The 22621-nt window shown below is 45.0% G+C and overlaps 1 protein-coding gene across 2 annotated transcripts in view; it reads right to left on the bottom strand.

The window, feature by feature from the left end:
- Positions 1 to 22621, bottom strand: part of ppfibp2b (PPFIA binding protein 2b) — a 186647-nt gene that overhangs the window by 40207 nt on the left and 123819 nt on the right. For both annotated transcript variants that reach the window (XM_056282718.1, XM_056282719.1), the window contains one exon: positions 17017 to 17166. In XM_056282718.1, the coding sequence (XP_056138693.1) occupies positions 17017 to 17166 (150 nt within the window). The remainder of the gene's footprint in view (positions 1 to 17016; positions 17167 to 22621) is intronic.

Here is a 22621-nt window from a genome sequence, read left to right as displayed (position 1 = left end):
AAAGTATTCAAAGGCTTTTGCAAGGAAAAGTAGCATATGTCTACTCCAGGACATATTTCAGTAGGCACAGACTTATATTGTAAAACGCCATCAGCATGGCTTAGTGGGGTCGTCTTGTAACCACAAGTTACAGCAGTTTCAAGTGAACACATAGCCTAGCCTACAAATGTCCATCTTACGGCTTCAGTCTGCTCCTCTTACATATCGTTGCTGGCCACTTGAGGATGTTGATGCCCAAACACTATGTCGATTTTCCCCCCCACGGCACATGTGCAACTGTCGCCAGGGGCTATGCATCAGCAAAGACCTGAGAGGGACGTTTAAGTAGGACATGCTCGCAACTGATGTATGGACACACATAGGACAACACGTTACAGAGGTAAGGACATGCCAAAGCTAGCTAGCTATATAGTTCACCTAGTTTTACTCAGGACACTTTCAGGATATGACTAATCCCTGGAACATAATCGCTACTTGCTGCTCTCCCATCTTTCTCATTGAACATTGCCTTGCTCCACCTACATGCGCAGCACAGGTGCGCTTTGGATTTGGACAGTTTCATGCTTCTTTACATCTGGAAGGCTGTGCCTCTAATGCCTGCTTACTTATTTCACTATTTTTTTGGCCCCTCCTTTAGTTTTTGACATTTTCTTGTCCATGGCTTTGGTTGGCCATCTCACTGCTGCGCACTACTTTTTTTGTCTAGGCTATTAATGCACATTAACTAACTTGGTTGTGATTGGCCACTGAGCCCAGTCCCGGAACACACGCAGAACTCTCCCATGCCCACCCTGACTAACAGGTACATGAGGCCTGTCATGGATTTTTTGACTGTCCACTGGCCCACTGGTGTGGTGGCCTACCGAGATTTGTCCCAGTATGCCGAAAGGCTAGAACACCACTGCCTGAAAAAGGTTATTGTATTATCAAAAACACTAATAACTCATGAGACACTATTGTGCATTGTATCAGTCACCACTATACTCTGCAAACACACTGTGTCCATACTGCAGAGTCATCGTTCAAAATCCAACACAAACACTTTTGTCATCAGAGGTAACAAAATAGGTATAATTATGTATCACAATTGTATTACATAAGCCATTATTTGGATGGTGAGTGTAGCACCACAGACAGCCTCAGGGCAGACAAACACATCATCATCATCGGCAGTCACTCGGATCAAGTATGACCTGTATCTACTGTGACCTGTACCTATCTAGTATCTATTGGGGTCATCACTTGTGGATCCTCAGGTGGCTGTAGAGGCCAATTCTTGATCCACACATTTTGGTGCAGTATGGACAGGGGTGAGTAGTGATGGTTGAGCCTTTTACCTCTCTTTTCCGTTGTGCTGCTTTGTCTCTGTGGCATGGTGAAGTTTGAGTTCATGCTGTGCAGCTCCCGCCTGTATGCATTTTTCACAGGATTGTCTGTCCAGTGCAGTGTATTCCCAATCACTGTGTTATACAGAACTTCTTGAGTCAGTCCCAGGAAGAATGCACCGATACCACTTTTTTTCAGACCAAGTACAAGTACAAGTACTTACATTTCAGAACTTGCCGATACCGAGTACCGATATGAGTACTTAATAATGCTATTACACTTCTTACAATTACTTTGAAAATGTGTTTTATCTTCATCAGACATTGTTCATTCTCTGACTGTAACAAACTGTCGTTACTGACAATTGAACATTCAGCTATAAGTTTTTCTTGAAGATGGTGTTGCCACACATTTCACTATAATATAACCACACTTAAGTTTAACAAAATTGTCATACTGACATTTCAACATTCAGTACTTTTCTTAAGCATGGCATTGCCACACATTTCACTAAAAATATAACCACACATTTTAGTGTTTGTGAATGTTCTCATTCATCTAGGTCATGGTTATCCAAAGGAATTGAATCGAGTGCAACTGGACTTGGTATATATCCGTGAAGACATTTTGCCTCTCATCCAAGAGGCTTCATCAGTTCGTGCCTTTCTGACTAGACTAGACCAAGCTAGTCTGACTGGCTGGTGATGAAACTCAGATATTTATCCTCTTGGGGTCGTTATCAGAGCTAATGATGTCCATGGCGTTTTGTGTTCCGATGTTTAGCAACGCCCGTCGTTATCAGAGGTATTGATGTGCATGGCTCTTTGTGATCCGATGTTAAGCAGCGACGGTCGTTGGGGGTGTTAGTTTTGACTTCGTTAGTGCTCCATTCAGTGGTCATGAGTCGTTGGAGCCGTTGAGTCTCCTGGGTAGAGATGAAAGGATGGCATTGTAAGTGGGAGATAGGTGGTGTCGCAGACCTCCTCCTCTGTTGAGGGATGGTTTTTCCAGTTTCGCACAGATGGCTTCCTTCACCCCTCTTTCAAACCATCTATCTTCCCAGTCCAATTGTGTACGTTGCTGTCCTCGAAGGAGTGTGTCTTCTCCTTTAGGTGTAGATAAACTGCTGAGTCTTGTCCTGAGGAGTTTGGCCTTCTGTGTTGGGCCATCCGTTTGTGTAGTGGTTGTTTGGTTTCTCCTATGTATAGGTCAGTGCAACCCTCATTGCATTGTACAGCATACACCAGATTGCTTTTTTGAGTGTGTGGTACATGGTTTTTGGGATGAACCAGTCTTTGTCGGAATGTGTTGCTGGGTTTGAAGTTTCTCGGAGACCCCAGAAACATACGGGGATGACTATGTTATTCCTTCTGTTCCCTTTCTCCTCATCATTCACCCGGTTGGTCTTTTTGGAATGTCTTGCAGTTTTCACAAAGGTCCAACTGGGGTAGCCGTAGGTTTTTAAAGCTCCCTTCAGGTGTTTGTGTTCTGTGTTGCAGAGTTCTGATGACGCTCAGTTTGTGTTCCAGAGGGTGGTGTGAGTCGAAAAGTAGATATTGGTCTGTGTGTGTAGGTTTCCTGTAGCCTCCACATTGGGGTTTACAGGAAACCTACAGGAACCTGTTAAGGGCTAAGACCAGGGCTCTGTATGCCTTGGCAAATGCATTCAGAATGCCCTGGAGGTCTGCAGCAGAGTGTGCCATGGTGGCGATTTCATCTGCATATTGGAGCTCAAAGGTAATGGTGTCGCTGACTTTGCTCTTGGCCTCCACGGTGGATGCTCTTGACTAATGAGGTGGAGTATGGTAGCAACAAAGATGATGAACAGGCTGGGCGCAATGATGCAGCCCTGTTTGACCCGTCTCCACTGTGAAGGGCTCAGACTCAGAGCCGCTGTTATTAGAGCACAGTGGCTGACACGCCATTGTTTAGAAGCCTCAGTATTTGGGTATACTTATCAGGGCAGCTGTGCCTTGATAGTATGCTCCACAGAGCCTGGCTGTCTACCATGTCAAAAGCCTTAGATCTATGAAGGCCACGTACAGAGGCTGCTTTTGTTCATGGCACTTTTCCTGGAGTTGGCGTGCTATGAAGAGCATGTCTGCTGTACCTCTGGATGGGTTGAGGCTGCACTGTGATTCTGGAAGTACTTCCTGGAACAGTGGTAGCAGTTGGTTTGTGAGGACACGTGCAAGCACTTTGCCAGTTGTTGACAGGAGCAAGATGTCCCTGTAGTTTCCACATTCAGCCTTGTCCCCTTTCTTGAATAAGGTACAATCTGAGCATTCCTGAGCTCTGGGGTAGTTGTTCCCTTTCCCCACACACTAAGGATAGGGCATGGATGTGGTACAGGAGCTCTGATCCACCTTCTTTCATGACCTCAGCTTGGATCCCATCTAGATCAGCAGCTTTATTGTTCTTGAGGATCCTGATGGCATCTTATATCTCTGTCACAGTGGGAAGTTCCCCCATGTCTTCTCTGATAGGACTCAGTGGGATGTAGCTGGTGCTGTCAGGTTCGGTTGTGCCATCACGGTTGAGGAGTTCCTGAACGTACTCCTTCCATTGGGCGTTAATGGACTTGTCCTTCAGCAGACCTGCTCATCCTCTAGCACAGTCGGTTAAGGCCACAATAGCTTGGACCATAGACGGCCTTGGTAGCACTAAAAAAGCCTCTGGTGTCACCTGAGTCTGCCAGTCTCTGGATTTCCAGAGCTTTTTCAGTCCACCAAGAGCTCTTAAGCCCCCTCACCTTGCACTGGACGTCAGTCTTGGCTCTGGAGTGGGCCAGCCTTTTAGTCTTCCAGGTGATGTCGCACTGCCAGGTACAAAAGGCTTTCCTCTTCTTAGAGATGAGATGCTCTATTTTTATGTCGTTCTCATCAAACTAGTCCTGGTGTTTTCTGGTCATGTATCCAAGGGCGGTTTTGCAGGTATTGAGGATGGTTGGCTTGAGCAGGCTAATGTCATCAGGATATTCCTGTTGGTGCCTCCAAGATGCCTTGGGTTTGTTTTTCTGGCAGAAAAAAAGTGTTGGTGATGGTGAGGTCATACTGAGCACACTTGCTGAGAAGGAGAACTCCATTAGAGTTGATATTCCCAATGTTTCTCATCCAGGCAGGCATAGAATGTCTTTTTAACTTCGTGTTCAGAGTCTAAAGTAGGAGCATAAGCACTCACAGCTGTTGTCACCTGGTTGTTGATGAGCACCAGACGGATGGTCATAAGACATTCACTGATCCCCACAGGAAATTCGGAGAGGTGGCTGTTCAGCTGGTTCCTGATTGCAAATCCAACACCGTGGGGATCCTTGGCTCATCAGCTGCTTTTCCTTTCCAGAAGAAATTATATCCAACCTTCTACTCCTTCAGCTGTCCTTCGTCTGCCTGGTGGGTTTCGGAAAGGGCAACTAGGTCAATCCACCATCTCCTCAGGTCTCTGGTAATGACAGTGGTTCTTCTCTCTGGCTGTTCACTGCTTGCACTGTCCATCAGGTGGCACACATTCCAGGCTAAAAAAAAATAAATAATAATAATAATAATTTTCTTGTATTGCATGTGGTGATTCCTCTGGATGCAGTAACCCAGTCGGGAGGTTTAAGGGTGGCTATTTTTAGGACACCTTTTCTAGCCCCTTCTCCAGGTGGGTGAGCAGAGTGGATCCTGAAGAGGGCTGCTCAGTCATGGGCGCAGCTGCTGAAGGGCTCTTACTGCCTTGGTCCAAGAGCCCAGTGACTGAAACAAACACTCAACGCCTGATGTCTCAGCTCCTGAATATGGACTTCCAGACTTCACAATCCTCTCCCCATCGCCACTAGTCAGTTGCCAAAAGATTTAATCCGGGATATTAGGGTGGATTCCCTTTATGGAGGACACCTGTGTGTGACTTTGCTTAGCTTGGGGAGGCTGGTGCAAGAACAGCCACCACACAGTGCTTGACAGAGCTGGGTCAGCATCCAGTGGCATGGAGTCCAAAATGACTTGGGGCCTTTCTCTGCTGCAGCCTTCATCCACCTTCCCAGTGGTTGTGATGCTTCCCCTAAAGTCCGCCTACTCCACCACTGAAGTGTTTTTTGGATTGTGCTTTGCCTTAACCTTATCGCCATTGGTGCCCCTACCAGGAGCATAGCTCCGAACGGCATCACTCTTGGGATCTCAGGGATATACAAGTTTCTCCAGCAAGACAAGGTGACAATCAATGGAGAAGACACACACACACACACACACACACACACACACACACACACACACACACACACACACACACACACACACACACACACACACACACACACACACACACACAGACACACACACCATTGTGCCATACTGCCTCACATTGTTGGAATAGTGTGAAGAACAGATACAAGCTAAAGTATGCACACACCCATTACCCATGAACACAGATATATTAACCCCCCCACCCCACCCCACACACACAGACACAGTATCACACTTTCTGCCCCACTTCCAACTTGGTGCTGATATGAATTCTGACTCTGACAAGAGATGAATTAGTTTACTCTAAGTTATTCTGGTCTCAGTGGAGACTCAAGACAGTCCAACACAGCTTGAAAAATAAGGAAGAGTAGGCAAACACTGCTGTAGTACACGCACAAAAATAGCGGAAGTCAGTTTTGCAACATTCCTTTTTATTTTTTAGACTTTTTAGAAGATGTGTCATTTACAGTAATTAATGAGTGTAGTTTTCGATGTAAATCTTATGTAATTTTTCAACATAGTTCATGTTTCAAGTGTGTAACTTGCAAATCATTGCATGTTGTTCACATTTGCCCTATCAGAAAGTAATACAGGATTATCAGTGTCTCAACCTCGAACCATTGATGTGATCCATCAGAGTTAATATTTATTCAAGCTAAACTGAATACTTTTAGTCTCGCTCCAGCCACACACTCACGGTGTCATGTTTGTAGTCTGCCTAGATAAGTACACACACATCCATGACAGAGTCTAGGCGAGCAGACTCACGCCTAAGATACACAGATGCATATAAAAACAGACAGGTAAGGGCGTCCAGGTAGCGTGGCGGTGTATTCCATTGCCCACCAACACGGGGATCGCCGGTTCAAATCCCCACGTTACCTCCGGCTTGGTGGGGTGTCCCTAGACACAATTGGTCGCATCTGTGGGTGGGAAGCCGGATGTGGGTGTGTGTCCTGGTTGATGCACTGCTCCTCTGGTTGGTCGGGGCGTCTGTTCGGGGGGGGGGGGACTGGGGGAATAGTGTGATCCTCCCACGCGCTACGTCCCCCTGGTGAAACTCCTCAATATCAGGTGAAAAGAAGCAGCTGGTGACTCCACATGTATCGGAGGAGGCATGTGGTAGTCTGCTGCCCTCCCTGGATTGGCAGAGGGGGTGGAGCAGCGACCGGGATGGCTCGAAGGAGTGGGGTAATTGGCCAGATACAATTGGAAGAAAAAAAAAACAAAAACAGATTGGTACACAGACAAAGAAACACAGGCGGACAATAGAAATGTGTGTGTGTGTGTGTGTGTGTGTGTGTGTGTGTGTGTGTGTGTGTGTGTGTGTGTGTGTGCGTGGGTGGCAGTGGTGTAGTTTCTGGAGGTGAAAGTGTTTGGTCTTTTGGAATGCTCATAGTGGATGTCTGCCATACCTCCTGCCAACCCACTGGAGCCTAGCAGCTGCTGCTAACCCACACACACGCACACCACTCATACAAAACACACATACACACTGTTGACAAAAAAAAGCAAACCAGTATTGGTTACCACCATGACATGACCACAGCAATCTTGTGCTGCACTTGGTCAGAGATGTTAGATTAATGGCTGCACAGCAGACGTGTGTGTGTGTGTGTGTGTGTGTGTGTGTGTGTGTGTGTGTGTGTGTGTGTGTGTGTGCAGGATCTCAGTCTGCCAGTAAAAACCAGTGTTAGAGAAGAGAGAGCAGGAAGAGAGCAGGAAGGAGAGAAGAAAGGAGAAGTGTGACAGTGATATACTATATTAGTGAGTATGCATGTGCGAGAGAGAAGGGAGGAGTGAGACAGAGAGGGGAGGAGTGAGACAGAGAGGGGGGAGATGGAGAAACTGAAGTGTATCCAGTATAAATAATGACATTCTTAACTTCTACAATTCCTGTTCTCCAGTACACACATCACATCACATCACACACAGTATACACATCACATCACACACAGCATATTGCTGCTACACTAACCCACCCAGCACACAGCTGTCACTGTTGAATACTGTGTCAGTACTGCGGCCACAAGATGAACTACAGTGTGTGTGTGTGTGTGTGTGTGTGTGTGTGTGTGTGTGTGTGTGTGACAGAGAGAGTGTGACAGAGAGCAAGAGATAGAGAGCGAGAGAGAGACAGTCAGACAGACAGACAGACAGACAGACAGACAGACAGACAGACAGACAGACAGACAGACAGAGAGACAGACAGACAGAGAGAGACAGACAAACAGAGAGGAGAGAGACAGACATACAGACAGACAGACAGACAGAAAGGACACAGAGAGAGAGGAGAGACAGATAGACAGAGAGAGACAGACAGACAGACAGACAGACAGACAGACAGACAGACAGATAGACAGACAGACAGATAGACAGACAGACAGAGAGAGGTTAAAATGTGGGGCACAGAAATGTGTCCTGCAACAGAACAAACCTCCCTCTCAGCCTCTCAGACATCACTGCCCAGCTATGTCAACGCTGGGGCAGGAACAGTCTGCTCACATTATTGCTCATTTATTCCGGGCACTATTGGATGTACAGGCCTGATGGATGCTTGGGTGGCGTAGCCTTGAATCACAGAGGAAGCCAGAACAGACGGAGAAGTGACCTAGTGCCACTCCTGACTCTCTCATCAATCCCTGCTGGGGTGTCTTGTGATCAGTGTGGGCAACCCGCTGTGGTTTGACTGAATGCATACATGTATATTACATTATGTAAAACAGTACAATATCCAGAAAGCAGCAGATGCTAGAATAATGGTTCAAGCAAAATCTGGTGTTTCCTATATGCCACAGTAACTTTTCAGGCTCTTGCAAAGCGAGACTCATAAGAGACCAAACTTTGCATCAGGGGACAAATCCAAGTTTGATTTTAGCACAGCAACACAACATATGCAGTCACATCATATTGCATTGGTTGTGTGAGCTTCTTGTGCGTCCATGCATTGTTTTGTGCAGGTGTATTGGGGGTCTCTCAGTGTGCCTTGCAGGGCAGACAACATTTTCACATGACGTCATGTTTCATTTCCCCGGCTGTCCGTCACGCTCTGTCTTCCTTCTTTATCCTCCTTTTCTGCTCACCCGCCTCCTCTTCTCTTCATCCACCTTTCCCTCCATCGCTTGTTCTGCGCTGTCCTCAACACCGCTCTGCATCTCAGCCCATTTCTGCCGATGCCTACCACACTCCAGGTGTGCGTGTGTGTGTGTGTGTGTGTGTGTGTGTGTGTGTGTGTGTGTGTGTGTGTGTGTGTGTGTGTTGTTTTGCTGAGTTAACAAGGCTTCCTTGTGCTTATTCAATCAAAGCACAGCCCTGTGTATGTGTTGTATGCTGGGATATATTTTCTCATGCACAAACACATGTCCCCCCCCCCCACACACACACACACACTGGTGTATGACAGAACCACTAGAGCCACCCCAGTGTCTCGCGGTGCCATTGCGGAGCAGCTGGGTGTCACAATGAACAACGTTCACACAAAAGACCACTGAAGAAGACAGCAGAGACTGCTCAATTGGACTAGTGTGTGTGTGGGTCTGCATGTGTGTGAGTCAGAGAGAAAGATAATGAATTGCAACAGCTATTGTGCGCCTGTCCTTGCTTAAAAACAAGCGTATCCAGAACTTCTCCCAGCTGAAACACTGAGTCAGTTTTGCAAATCCCATATCAAGGTTGTAAAGCTGAAAGCCGCTTCCACGTTTCTCTAACGTTCTCCAGAAGGTAACAATGGAACATCTGCTTAAATCTGAAGAACAGAGCTACCACATACTTACCCTACTTCTGCTTGATCAAACAATACTAGAGCAAAAGCACAAGGTCAACCCGAGAAATGTACATAGTCTTGAAATCCTATTTTTTGAGCTTAGATGAGGAAAACTGTGCCAAGGGACCATTTCATTCATGTCCATGAATGATTTAAATCTCAACAAAACAGCCAGTTTAGACAGAACGGGGCCTCATCTGAGATTTAAAAAATGCCAGAATCTGGGGAGTATGTTGGGATGGGCTCCAGGCATCAAACCACCGCCTGCAGTTTGTTTTTACCTTTGGGAAAAGCCCAGTCTACTCTGGACAATGAATCAGTGCATGGTCCATAATCCAAGTAAGGAAACCACAGAAAGTTGAATCAGCTCATCTGGACGCAACGTTTATTGAGAGAAATGTTTCATCAGTCATCTAAGTGACCTCTTCAGTCTAAACTGACTGCAGGTATCCCCACCCTCATAAACAATACAGTGGGATAACAACCGAAACCAACTATTGGTTTCATATGTAAATTGCATGACTATTAACTAGAGTTTCAATGGTCATGTGAACTATTCACAGAGGATTGGGGACTAGTAGTTGCAATCACAGCATTGTAAAATGGCGACGGATGTACTCTTAGTCCCCCCCCCCCCAGTTCAGGGAGGGTCGTCCCCTCTTCACATAGATGGCCTCTTTGACTCCCCGTTCAAACCAGCGTTTCTCCCTATCAAGGATGTGCACATCCTCATCCCTGAAAGAGTGGCCACTGGCCTGTAGATGGGTGTAGACTGTGGAGTCCTGGCCTGGCGTGTTAGCGCTTCTGTGTTGTGCCATCCTCTTGGCCAGCATCTGTTTGGCTTTCCTGATGTACAAGTCACAGCAATCCTCCGGGCACTTAACAACATACACTATATTGCTCTGTTTGTGCTGGGGACCTGATCCCTGGGGTGGACCAACTTCTGGTGCAGCATGTTTTGGGGTTTGAAAGCAACTAAGGTGTAAAGTTTGGAAAATACACGTCTCAATGGTTCCGACACTCCCGCCACATACAGAATCACCACTGGTTTATGCTTAGACAGCTGTTGTCCTTCTCCTTTCTTTGATTGGCTGGTGCACTGTTTGGGCGTCTTCCTGGCTTTGACAAATGCCCAGTTAGGATAACCACACTTAACCAGGACCTGTTTAATGTGGGATTTCTCCCCTTCCCCGGCCGCTGTGTCAGTGGGGACGTTGTCAGCTCAGCTCGGTGGTACAGTGTCCTGATGACTCCTAGTTTGTGCTCCAGTGGATGATGATTTTTTTTGTTTTTTTGATTTTGTTACACTATATTAATCCCCATGGGGAAATTCTTCTCTGCATTTAACCCATCCTAGCTGTGTAGCTAGGAGCAGAGGTCAGCCGCCGTGCAGCGTCTGGGAACCAACTCCAGTTTGTCTTGCCATGCCTTGGTCAGGGGCACAGACAGGAATATTAACCCTAACATGCATTTCGTTTTGATGGTGGGGGAAACCGGAGCACCCAGAGGAAACCCACCACAGACATGGGGAGAACATGCAAACTCCACACAGAAGACGACCTGGGATGACCCCCAAGGATGGACAACCCCGGGGTTCGCACCTAGAACTTTCTTGCTGTGAGGCAACAGCGCTAACCACTGGGCCACCATGCCGCCAAGAGAGTCAAACCTTAAGTACTGATCAGTATGTGTTGGTTTATGGTAAACATCAACAATCAAATGTCCCCCATCACCAACTGCAATTTCACAGCCTTAAGAAGGCTAATCTGTGGCCGCTGTCAAAATGACAGTGGCCACTCTTTCATGGATGTGCACATCCTTGATAGGGAGGAACGCTGGTTTGAATGGGATGTCAAAGAGGCCATCTGTGTGAAGGGGGAACGACAATCCCTGACCTGAGGGGGGGGGGGCTAAGAGTACATTGTCACCATCTTACAATGCTGTGATTGCAAAAATCCTCTGTCAATAGTACACATAGCCATCAAAACTCTAGTTAATAGTCACACCCACATTTGCACATGAAACTGGTCATTGGTTTTGGTCATTATGCCACTGTATTGTTTATAAGGGTGGGGATACCTGCAGTCAGTTGAGGCTGAAGAGGTCACTTAGATGAGTGATGAAACGTATCTGTCAATAAATGTTGTATCCAGATGAACTGATTCAACCTTCTTTGATTTTCTTAACTGGATTATTGAGCATGCATCAAGACAAGTTGTAGTGTTGTGTAGACCTTTAAGAGAATTAAAAAGTGCACTGTTAAATAAAATTATCTGACATCACTCGAAGATATTTTTTCTCATTTAAAAAGGAAGGTCAATTTACGACATCAAATTTAGGATTGGACACCGTACTGAATGACTAATTATGATGGATTTTTTTTTTTTTGCAGTTTGCACTTCATGGGTTGTTTCAGCTGTCTGTCTGGCCATTTGAAACGGTCTTGTTTTGGATGTCTGGAGAGACTTTTTGATCTCAATTTGCTTGTTTCAGCCCTAGGACAAAATAGCCTGGAATTAATCCCAAGAAATGTCAATGTTCCACCTCCAAGTGCTCTTCTTGGTTTAGTTTTTATGTATGCCAACAATAACATCGATTTCCATTGTTAACATCGATTTCCATAAAAAATAAGACTTCCATCACCTTTCCTCAGAAACAGGTCTGTATTTCCAAAATAATTCTTGCTAACTAATTGTTCCTCAGATTTTGCTGAATGAATTTAGGATTATTTCCAACTTTATATTGACATAGCTGGGCCTAGCATCCTCTCCATTATCAACAGCTCTCTGGCCACTGGTACTGTTCCAACCTGTTTCAAGCACGCAGTGGTCCAGCCCCTCCTGAAAAAAACAACTCAGACCCTATTTACCTAGTAACTACAGACCTATTTCTAAACTTCCATTCCTGTCAAAGATTCTCAAAAAGGTCATTCTCAGTCAATTGCTTCCCCACCTACACCAAAACAACACCTTGGAAAGATTTCAATCACGTTTTAAGGCTTATTATAGCAGAGTCTGCCTTGCTGAAAGTGTACAATGACCTGCTCTTCTCTACCATCTCCAGTGACTGTGCCATTCTAATAATTCTTGACCTCAGCACAGCATTCGATACTGTGAATCATGACATTTTAATATACAGTCTCCAGCATGAGATTGGTGTTGATGGCTCTGCCTTGAAATGGTTCATATCCTACCTCAAAAATACTAGAAGCTTCTCCATTAACATAGGCCATTTTTCCTCTCCCCCAGCTAGTCTGTCCTGCGGGATCCGACAAGGTTCTATCCTAGGCCCCCCATTATTTCTCTATTTACATGCTTCCCCTTAGTCAAATCATTCAAAAATACATTTCCTTCCACTATTATGCTGACGACACTCAGCTTTATCTCTCCCCTGAAACCAAACAATCAGTCCAATCTAGTCAGCCTCTTGAACTACACTGAGGACATAAAGTGCTAGATGGCACATTTTATTCCACCTTCAAGTTTGACAAGCAAGTTAATGTAGTAGTGAAAGCTAGCTTTTTCCAGCTTCACGCTATTGACAAAATCAAACCATTTCTCGCTTTTAAAGATCTTGAGAAAGTCATCCACACTTTGATATCCTCCAGTTTGGACTACTGCAACCCCATGTATATTGGGATTAGTCAGTTGTCCCTGTCCTGCCTGTACCTGGCCCAAAACACTGCAGCTAGGCTACTGACAGATAACCGGAAGAGAGACCATATTACCCATATACTGGCCTCTCTCCACTGGCTGTTTGTGTGGTTCAGAATTGATTTTAAGGTTCTCCTGTTTGTTTATAAAGCCCTAAATGGGCTGCCCCCCTCCTATATCGCAGACCTTTTAACACTCTATTCCACCTCCAGGTCCCTCAGGTCAGCTGGCTTGGGACTCCTGGCTGTCCCACAATCTAAAATTAAGCTCAGGGGTGACTGTGCTTTTGCAGTTGCAGCCCCTAACTGTAGAACAGCATTCCCTTCCCTATAAGATCTGCCCCCTCCATCTACTCTTAAGTCCCGGCGCAAAACTTACTTTTATTCTCTAGCATTTGAATCCTCCTGATGTGGCTGATTTCTGGCTTGTGCCTATGTCCATGTGTTGTTTATTCATGCCTATGAGCTATGTGCCTTGTTGTCTATGTCAGCGTTTCTTGTATTTGTGTTTTGTGTTTGTATTTGTGTTCTGGTCTGTACAGCACTTTAGTCAACATGGGTTGTTTTTAAATGTGCTTTATAAATAAATTTGACTTGACCATATTTAAAAGTGTGTGGCTCTAAGTCTACTCTGTCAGATCTGTGAAAGTGAAACCAAGCAGATAAAACATGAACTGACTGACAGCATGTACAGTAAACATGCTCAAAGTGAATCATGCACATGTCTGTTTTTCTTACAATAAATTATACCGCTTCATTTAGATCAACAGATATTACTGAACTGAATTCATGGGAACTATGTGAAACTTATATATATATATATATATATATATATATATATATATATATATAAGAGATGGAAATAATGGGAAATTGACTGCTGGAGTAGGTTCCAGCATCCCCACGACCCTGAGAGCAGGAGAAGCAGTTTGGATAACCCTGGTCAACACAATTTTTCTTGCATGGGGTTTTTCAACAGATTCTAGCTAACTTTTGGGTGCTGAATCCAAATCTGGCATTAGTTTTTGCCTATCACATCAGCATTTTGAACTATGAAAAATCATTATTTTTGAGAAAACAGCAATTTTACACTCGAAGTTAAAAAAACACTTGCATTAGACGATCTATTGATGCAAAAATGATTACAATGAATAAATAAACACTCAGCCTAGCATGAAATTACTTGGGAAATGAATAGGGGTAATTTTTATCCCCACCAAGATTGCCAGACTAGATGGTCAACTTTTGTAAAATCCTGAATAAGGAGCATACAGATGGCACAAAAACTTGATGTGATAGAGCAAATCTGAGCTCAGATTTGGATTCAGCAGCCCAAAATTAACCAAAAACAGTTTCCAAAGTCCATGCAAGAAAAAAAAACGATATTTTTGTAGACCAGTGTAATGGAATGGAATGGAACAATAATTAATACTATTATGCCATGTTAACTGCATGTGTGGAAAATGTTAATACTTAATATTTATTGAGAAAATGTGCTCATTGCTTTGTGTGTATTACACACTTGTTGCTAGTGTGCATTACAAGGTTTCAGACACAGCAGATGCCAGCGGCTGACAGCTGAATTAGCTGTCAACTCTTCTACACTGACCTGCTGACAAAGTTGAAGCTGTTCATAAGCTCTGAGAACGGCCCTGGCTAACATCAACACACCCTCCCACGATCACATTCCTTTCTAATGGAATCCGCCCTAGTGCCTTAGGGCAACAGGTGATACCATTCTGTCAATATGCAAAGAAAAAGATTTCCTCCACTCATTTTCATCAGTTATACATTATATGACATAAATCACAAATCAATATATCCCAGATATTCGTTCACTTCTCTACTAACTTGTATGTCTCAAAGATGGGACAAAACACTGAAATACAAAAACAGCTATTAGACTTACATCTGCCAATTTCAACAGTGTGCCCAATGTCCCTTAATATATCCCTTTTCCAGTGATTTTCATTTTGGCTCATAAGAGAGTGAAAACGGAGACAAAACACAGACACGGTCCATTACTTACAATTAGGGATGGGTACAGAAACCTGGTCTTAAATGAGCACAAGTGCTAAATTGTCAAAGACTGTAGTATTGATAAGCTCCAATGTTATGTTAACAGTTCTGCTATTGGTATTGGAGAAATTAAGAATATAAATTTCCCATTTGTTTAGGCTACATAACGTTATCTTGCACCCCCCCCCCCCCAATTGTACTTGGCCAATTACCCCACTCTTCCGAGCCATCCTGGTCTCTGCTCCACCCCCTCTGCCGATTCTGGGAGGGCTGCAGACTACCACATACCTCCTCCAATACATGTGGAGTCACCAGCCGCTTCTTTTCACCTGACAGTGAAGAGTTTCACCAGGGGGACATAGGGCGTAGGAGGATCATGCTCTTCCCCCCAGTTCCCACTCCCCCCCAAACAGGCGCCCTGACCGACCAAAGGAGGTGCTAGTGCAGCAACCAGGACACATACCCACATCCAGCTTCCCACCCACAGACATGGCCAACTGTGTCTGTAGGAATGCCCGACTAAGCCGGAGGTAACAAGGGGATTTGAACCGGCGATCCCCGTGTTGATAGGCAAGATGCCCTATCTTACACCTTTTATCTCACCAGCTCCATTTCTAGATTGCAATAAGATTAAGACATTTGTCTATTATGCCTTTTCACTATTCCCAACCCAGAAGAGATCTCTCTCGCAGCCTGTCGGATGTGTGAGCCGAGAGGCGGAGCCAGCTCTCTGCCTCTCTGTCTCTGATGTAAACACACACACACACACACACACCTCTTAGTGACTGTGGTGGAGAGAGAATTAAATGCTCAACATTCTGGTTATACGTCACTAGAGTCGATGCTGACAAGACTCATTGCCACAAGTACAACAAGTCTTTTGCATGTAAGGGTGGAAACACAAGCAATCTTTCGAAACCTCTAGTGAAAGTGCATCAAATACAGGCGGAGAAATGCAGTTTCCCACTGCCGAGCTTGTAGTTTATCTGTCGCTGGCCCATCTGCCTCAGGTATGTTATGTATGCTAGCAGCCTACAGCCCACACGCAGTGAAGTAAATTATACACACATGGGTTAATGATGAAAAGTAACGCTCTGTCCAGACATGAGAAAATAAAGCAATGTTAATTCTGTTCTTAATTTATTTTGTTTTTTTTGCTTAAAAAGTAACAAATAGAACCAATGAGAGAACAGTTAAAAGTACCGGATCGATAAGCATTATTGGTCAGAGTACTAGTACAGTGAAAATCTTAACGATACCCATCTGTACTTACAATTCTATGCCTGGTTTATGTGTCCTTATACATATTTCATAAAGTTTAAAAAAAATATTAAACACATGCGGGGGGGGTGGGGGTGGGGGCATTAACCTCCACGTTAGTCTTAGGATTCATGTGGAATCAGTCGATCGCTTCTTTTCCCCTGCAAGTTTCTCCGGGAGAATGAAATTCATGAGGAGACTCGTGACATCTCCCCCAGAGCCACCTACAGCTGCACAGGCACCTCAACACCTGTAGGAGTCACTAGTCACAATGGTGGGACACATTATCCCTACTGGTTCCCCCACCCAGGAGCACTGCCAACAGTGCTCCCTGTGACGTCTGGCTGAGCCAGACAGAGACAGCACCAGGGTTCAAACTGTGAACCCCAACATTAGGGATGCTAGCATAGTAGTACGTTGCAACACCTGAGCACCCAATAACGACACGGTAACACTCAGCAATGTGCAGTGCAAAACCATGAGCGCATGCATTTTTTCACAGGGGTGGCCCCGGTGAGAACTGAAAACCCTTACCTGACAGTGAACCCTACAAGAACTCATGCTGTGTGTGAGTGAGTTTCATCGAGCTGAAGTTAATGATCACAGCCTCAGCCATTAATAGTCCCTAGTGGGAAAATTGTGTTTTTGCACAAGTTGAAGTTAAAACCTCACTGGAGCTTGGTAACCTTTGGAGCAAAGACACAGCTCTTTGCTTGTCTCAGACATGGAAACAAAAGCAGTAGAGATGTATACCCAATGGGAAAACACTTCTGTACCTCCGCTTTGTTTTGCTTGGTGTCTGGGGTGTCCTGAGGGTGCGTGTTGGTGCGTGTCTCTTCCATGCTGACCAGTCTCAGTTTAAGGCACGACACCTCGTCCATCAGATCCAGCTTTTGAGTCTCCAGAGATGTTCTACTCAACAGCTCCTGGAAAACATTCACCAAGAAACACACACACACACACACACACACACACACACACACACACACACACACACACACACACACACACACCAAAGATCAGATATACAAATAAACATACACACACAGGCAAAAACCATAACCTGTTTACCCTAAAACATAAGTATGCACTCATGCTCACACACACGCTAAACACACACACACGCTAAACACACATGGTTGTTACCAGAGAAATGAGCAGTGAGACGTCAGCATGCTGCTCCACTGGCTACAATGTTCTTCCCACACTAACAGACCAGGCCAGACTGGGGGCCCAGACCCCGCATGCCTAAATATACACACACAAGCCAGCTAGGGACTCTATTAATACATCCCTCACACGCTCCATGGCATGGGAGACAGAAAACGAGGGAAAGACAGAGAAAGAGAGAGAGAGAGAGACAGACCCAGGACAGCGACAGAGAGAGAGAGACAGACCCAGACAGACAGAGAGAGAGAAAGAAAGAAAGAGAAACAGACAGACAGACCCAGACAGCGAGAGAGACAGACCCAGACAGACAGAGAGAAAGAAAGAGAGAGAGAGAGAGAGAGAGAGAGAGAGAGAGAGAGAGAGAGAGAGAGAGAGAGAGAGAGAGAGAGAGAGAGAGAGAGAGGGAGAGAGAGAGAGAGAGAGAGAGAGAGAAAGACTGAGAGGTGATGACTTGCAAGGCACAGAGCACAGAAAAGGAAATGTGTGTGTGTGTGTGTGTGTGTGTGTGTACGTGCACTCTCTGACCCACACACTGGATGCACATGCAATAACTGTTTCCCAACTGTGTGCACATCTGACTGTTAATTTCGTTTCCTCATCCAAAACAACTAATCCCATTTCCTCGTTTAGAAGCCCAGCTTTTAGCTGCCTTGGACGCAACAGTCACTGAAACCTCCCTGCTTAAACAAAAACCACATGCCCCCCCCGACAGCTTATCTGTTCGCTTCTCTTCTCCGCAAGAAAGGCACAGTCACAACGTTTATCACAACGTGTTGCTAAGAAGCCAAAGGAGGCTTTGCTTTGGGACATCAGGGTCCTGAATGTGAAGATATTAAGATACCGCTGTATTTACAAAGTCTCTATTCTGCAGTTTAGCTCATAAGACAACTCCATCAGACAACAGTAGGACACAACACAGAAAAATAGAAACGTAGTATACGGTAGAAAAGACAGCATCAACACCACAGCAACAGACAGACATCTTAAACCAGGGCTAGTCAACTACTTTCTTATGAGGGCCAACATATTCAAATGTAAATGGTAAGGGGGCCAACAACACTAAATACCCTTTATAATGTGTATCAAAAGTGTTTATTAACAATGTGTTTATGTAACATACAAAATAGGGCAGTTATTTAATACATTTATCCATTTATATAGGCTACGTTTATTTTATCTAATGACTCACTTCTCACCATCACCAATACTGATGATCAAAAGGCCAGTTAAAGATACATTCAAACAAGTTACATTACATTGGCAGATGAAAAAAAAACAGTGAATAACTTGTTAAAATATTATAATCATCTCGCACGTTCTCACCAAAATGCATTATAACTTTTAAAAATTAGAAATTGATCAAAGGGCCAGAAAAAAATAATCCTCGGGCCGGATTTGGCCCGTGGGCCGCCAGTTGACTAGGCCTGTCTTATACCATCACTCCATTTGCAAGCATATCAACACACACACACACACACACACACACACACACACACACACACACACACACACACACACACACACACACACACACACTCTCTACTTAATTAGCACAAGGCAGTTGCGCGCCAGTGTGTAATGTAACACCAGTGTCGCGTCCAGTGGGATAAGCGCCGGCGTTTAGAGGTAATTTGTCCGTCTCGCTGGTCACCGCCCGAGAGGATTTCAACAAGCAACAATTTGCTTTCATTTTATGAGAAGTGGCAGGTGACAGATTATTGTCGTCTCCATTTAGTTTATAGCTCTTTGAAAAGGGGCTGCGTTCTTGTCCGAGGCCACCAGTTGTACAGCGTCACACACAAGATGACACCGTAGGGTTTTATTCTGAAGTAAGACATAAACATGTAAAAAAAAGCTATATCCACTAAAACAAAACAAGTGATAGCAAAAAATTAAATTGTGTTATGAGGATTTAAAGGACGAAAAAGATGACTCAGAAGCTTAACTAGATTGTACTATATGATAGTATATGACTATACTAAATGCCTACAGGCCCATTGCCCTCATGTCTGTGGTCACGAAATCCTCCGAGAGATTAGTGTTGTCTCACCTGAAGGAAATCACAGGCCCCCTGCTTGACCCCTTGCAGTTTGCCTACCGAGCAAACAGGTCAGCGGAGGATGAAGTCAACATGGGACTGCACTACATCTTCCAACACCTCGACTCCTCAGGGACATACGCAAGGGTCTTGTTTGTGGACTTCAGCTCAGCATTCAACACCATCGTCCCAGATATCCTCCACTCCAAACTCACCCCAGTCACTGTACCAGCCCCCATCTGCCAATGGATTAAAAACTTCCTGACAGGGGCGTCCGGGTAGCGTGGTGGTCTATCCCGTTGCCTACCAACATGGGGATCGCCGATTCAAATTCCCGTGTTACCTCCGGCCTGATCGGGCATCCCTAGAGAAGCAATTAGTCCATGGGCCAGACGATATTTCGGTACACTCAAGGTGGCAAAACTTACTTATAATTTTTGAAAGGATCCATGTCTGTAGATGATATTTTGGTATGATAACCATTCCTGAGTGGCAGCTGTATCACAGTTATCAGCTCATGAAGTTAACCACCCGCTAAACTAAATTGCATTTTAGACGCTGGTGCATATCCTGGTTTAGCCTCATGGTCAGGACATTTTTCAATGTTCTATAATATTGTCTTTGGTATCATTTTAAAGGGGACCTTCTTAGCTTTCATTCAAGCCCTGTTGTGGATATTTCTCACAAATATAGAGGTCACTTGAGCTCTTCAACCCGTCAATAACACACATCTTTCTGCAATTTTCGCCTAAACTATATACTTTCTTTTAGCCCTGTGGCATCTAGGAATATCAGGGACACAAAACACAAAAACTGGAATACTCACAGGACTGTAAAGATTCAGAAAATGTATAATATACCCATACTATTTCATTGTGTGAGGTGATTGTGAGCCTTAAATGAGAACTAGACCAAAGCCAGTTAGGTCACAAACTGGTCTCTATACATTTGTTTAAATACACAATCAAAATACATGATAAAAAGGAATACCATAGTGAGGTAATAAACTATTTTAATATTTTAAACAACTTTGACATTTACATATACTTAGTCAATGATACATGTAATCCCATATCATTAGTGGGCATATGTAATGGTAATGGGTAGGGTAATGGGTATATGTGAATATGGTTACATTATTGTTATCAAGCTCTGGGTAACCAAGTCCAGAATCAACATCCTGTGCATCAATAGACTACTACCACAGTAATACCATCAGAATCATCACACTGTCATTCATCAAACTGCTCGTTTCTCTCATCATCTGACTCCCCAAGTTCAAAGTCCAGTTCTGGACCATCCTGCTGTTTTTGGTTACTGCAGGTCTGTAACCTGCACATGTCTGTGCATGGAAGTCCATTTGACAGGCACATGCAGCTTGGCATTTTGCATGAATGCACACACTTGCATGTTAGCATTTCCAAGACCACATCTGGTGTAGGTGGGGAGCGCATCCAGTAAATGGCCAGCTTGCCTTCATCGTCTGTCCATCCATACTCAGTAGGGCTTGGCACCACAGGGTTAGCCTGCAGACAGCACTTCCATATTGCTGCCCGATAGTTGGCTCGTTGAACATGCATAAAGAGACAGTCTCTACATGGTGGCAGCTGGCTGGACTCAACCTCTCCCCTTTTGGTGCAGAAGAGCTGGTAACGCAGTTTGTTCACCTCAGCAGTGCTGCTATTAGCAACATACATCCGACAGGTGAACTGCTCAATTTTCTGGAACAGCTCATCACTCACATTCCATGTCTGTCCCAGTTGACTAAAAGTCTCTTGGCAGGAAGTGTGCTTTCTCACTATCTTCAGGGCATTCAGCTTCCCTCGACCAGCGAATGCACTGACAGTGTCGCAGCCTGTGAAGGCATGTAAGCCAATTAGGCTGTCACAGATGCTGTCTCCAAGTGAACTTGCCAGTTTGGTGATGTCGACAAACCGTGTGCGGTTCTGAGTCCCACACTTCTGGTAGATGGGACAGGTGATGTCCTTCTGGAAGCCAAGACAAAGCACCCTGACATCAGTGTCCTCAGCTGTGATGATAACTGACTTTGAGCCCGCATTTGCTGCATGCAATGCATGCAGGAGCAGACGGGTGTCAGCTTCTTCATGTGTGGAGTGCAGTTCTGCTGCTTCCTCACACCCATCTTCTGTCAACTTGTAGCAGGTTTCCTCACAGGTCATGTACAACACCTTGCCATGCAGCATAGCTCTGTATCGTGGGAGTTTCCACTCTTCCACCAGAAACTTGATGAGACTGGTCTTGTTGGAGGAACTGCACAGAAATTTTCTCCACTGCTGGACGTGGTGTCCCCCTGCAAGATTCTTGTACTGGAGAGTGATGTCTCCACCCCGGTTCAGTCGTTCAGCATCTTTGATCGAAGTCTGGTGATAGACATCAAAAACAACATCAATCCTCCCACTCTGTGCTCCCTCATGGAGGACCTGGGTCAAGGCTGACTCTGCCACCTGTGCAAAGGTTTTGTTGTTGCCATTCATTTTTTGGACCAGGCTCATCCCATCAATGATGGAAGTAGATGGGATTGGGATGTCTTCTGCAGGAGATACATTCTTTTCAAGCTCTCTGGCAAGTGCAGCCTTGTTTGTTTTTCGTAAGGACCCATCAGCATTTGCCAGTGCCCATGGTAGTGGGCCCAATGGGTAGGCAAGGACATCTTTCAGATTCACCTTCCTGCTTTCAGCCACCAGGATCATGTGACTGAAAAGGTTTCTATCTGCCTTCAGAACCACATCCTGTGCTTTCTTTCCATGAGCTTGTTTTGTGCTGACATTGGAGAATGTTTTCAGACTTTGCTTGGTCATCTTGTCGTGGAATTTCACAGGTGGTGGGTCTGCATCTAACCTTGTTTGCTGGAATGCTTGGTAGGCCTCTTCTCCTTTCTCAAGAGCTCTCAAGAGATCTATGGTCACATCAGGTGGAGCCATGTTGCCAGTGGAGAGGCTAACCAAATCAATCTCATCAGGGGACATAGGATTGAGCCAGTTATTCTCCATAAGGTCCATGAGAGACTGGACATCTGCTTCATCTCTCTTGATCCTTGGACTCTGCAGATCTGGATGAGACCATTTGCACCTGCCTTGACCTGTCAGGTCTCTCAGCTGTCTGAGGTACATGCTTCTATACTCAGCTGTGAGATAATATTTGGTCACAGCTCC

This window comes from Lampris incognitus, chromosome 6, assembly GCF_029633865.1.
Source record: "Lampris incognitus isolate fLamInc1 chromosome 6, fLamInc1.hap2, whole genome shotgun sequence".
NCBI classification, from domain to species: Eukaryota; Metazoa; Chordata; class Actinopteri; order Lampriformes; family Lampridae; genus Lampris; species Lampris incognitus.
The sequence above is the reverse complement of the archived record's forward strand: the minus strand, read 5'-3'. Positions and strand labels throughout refer to the sequence as shown.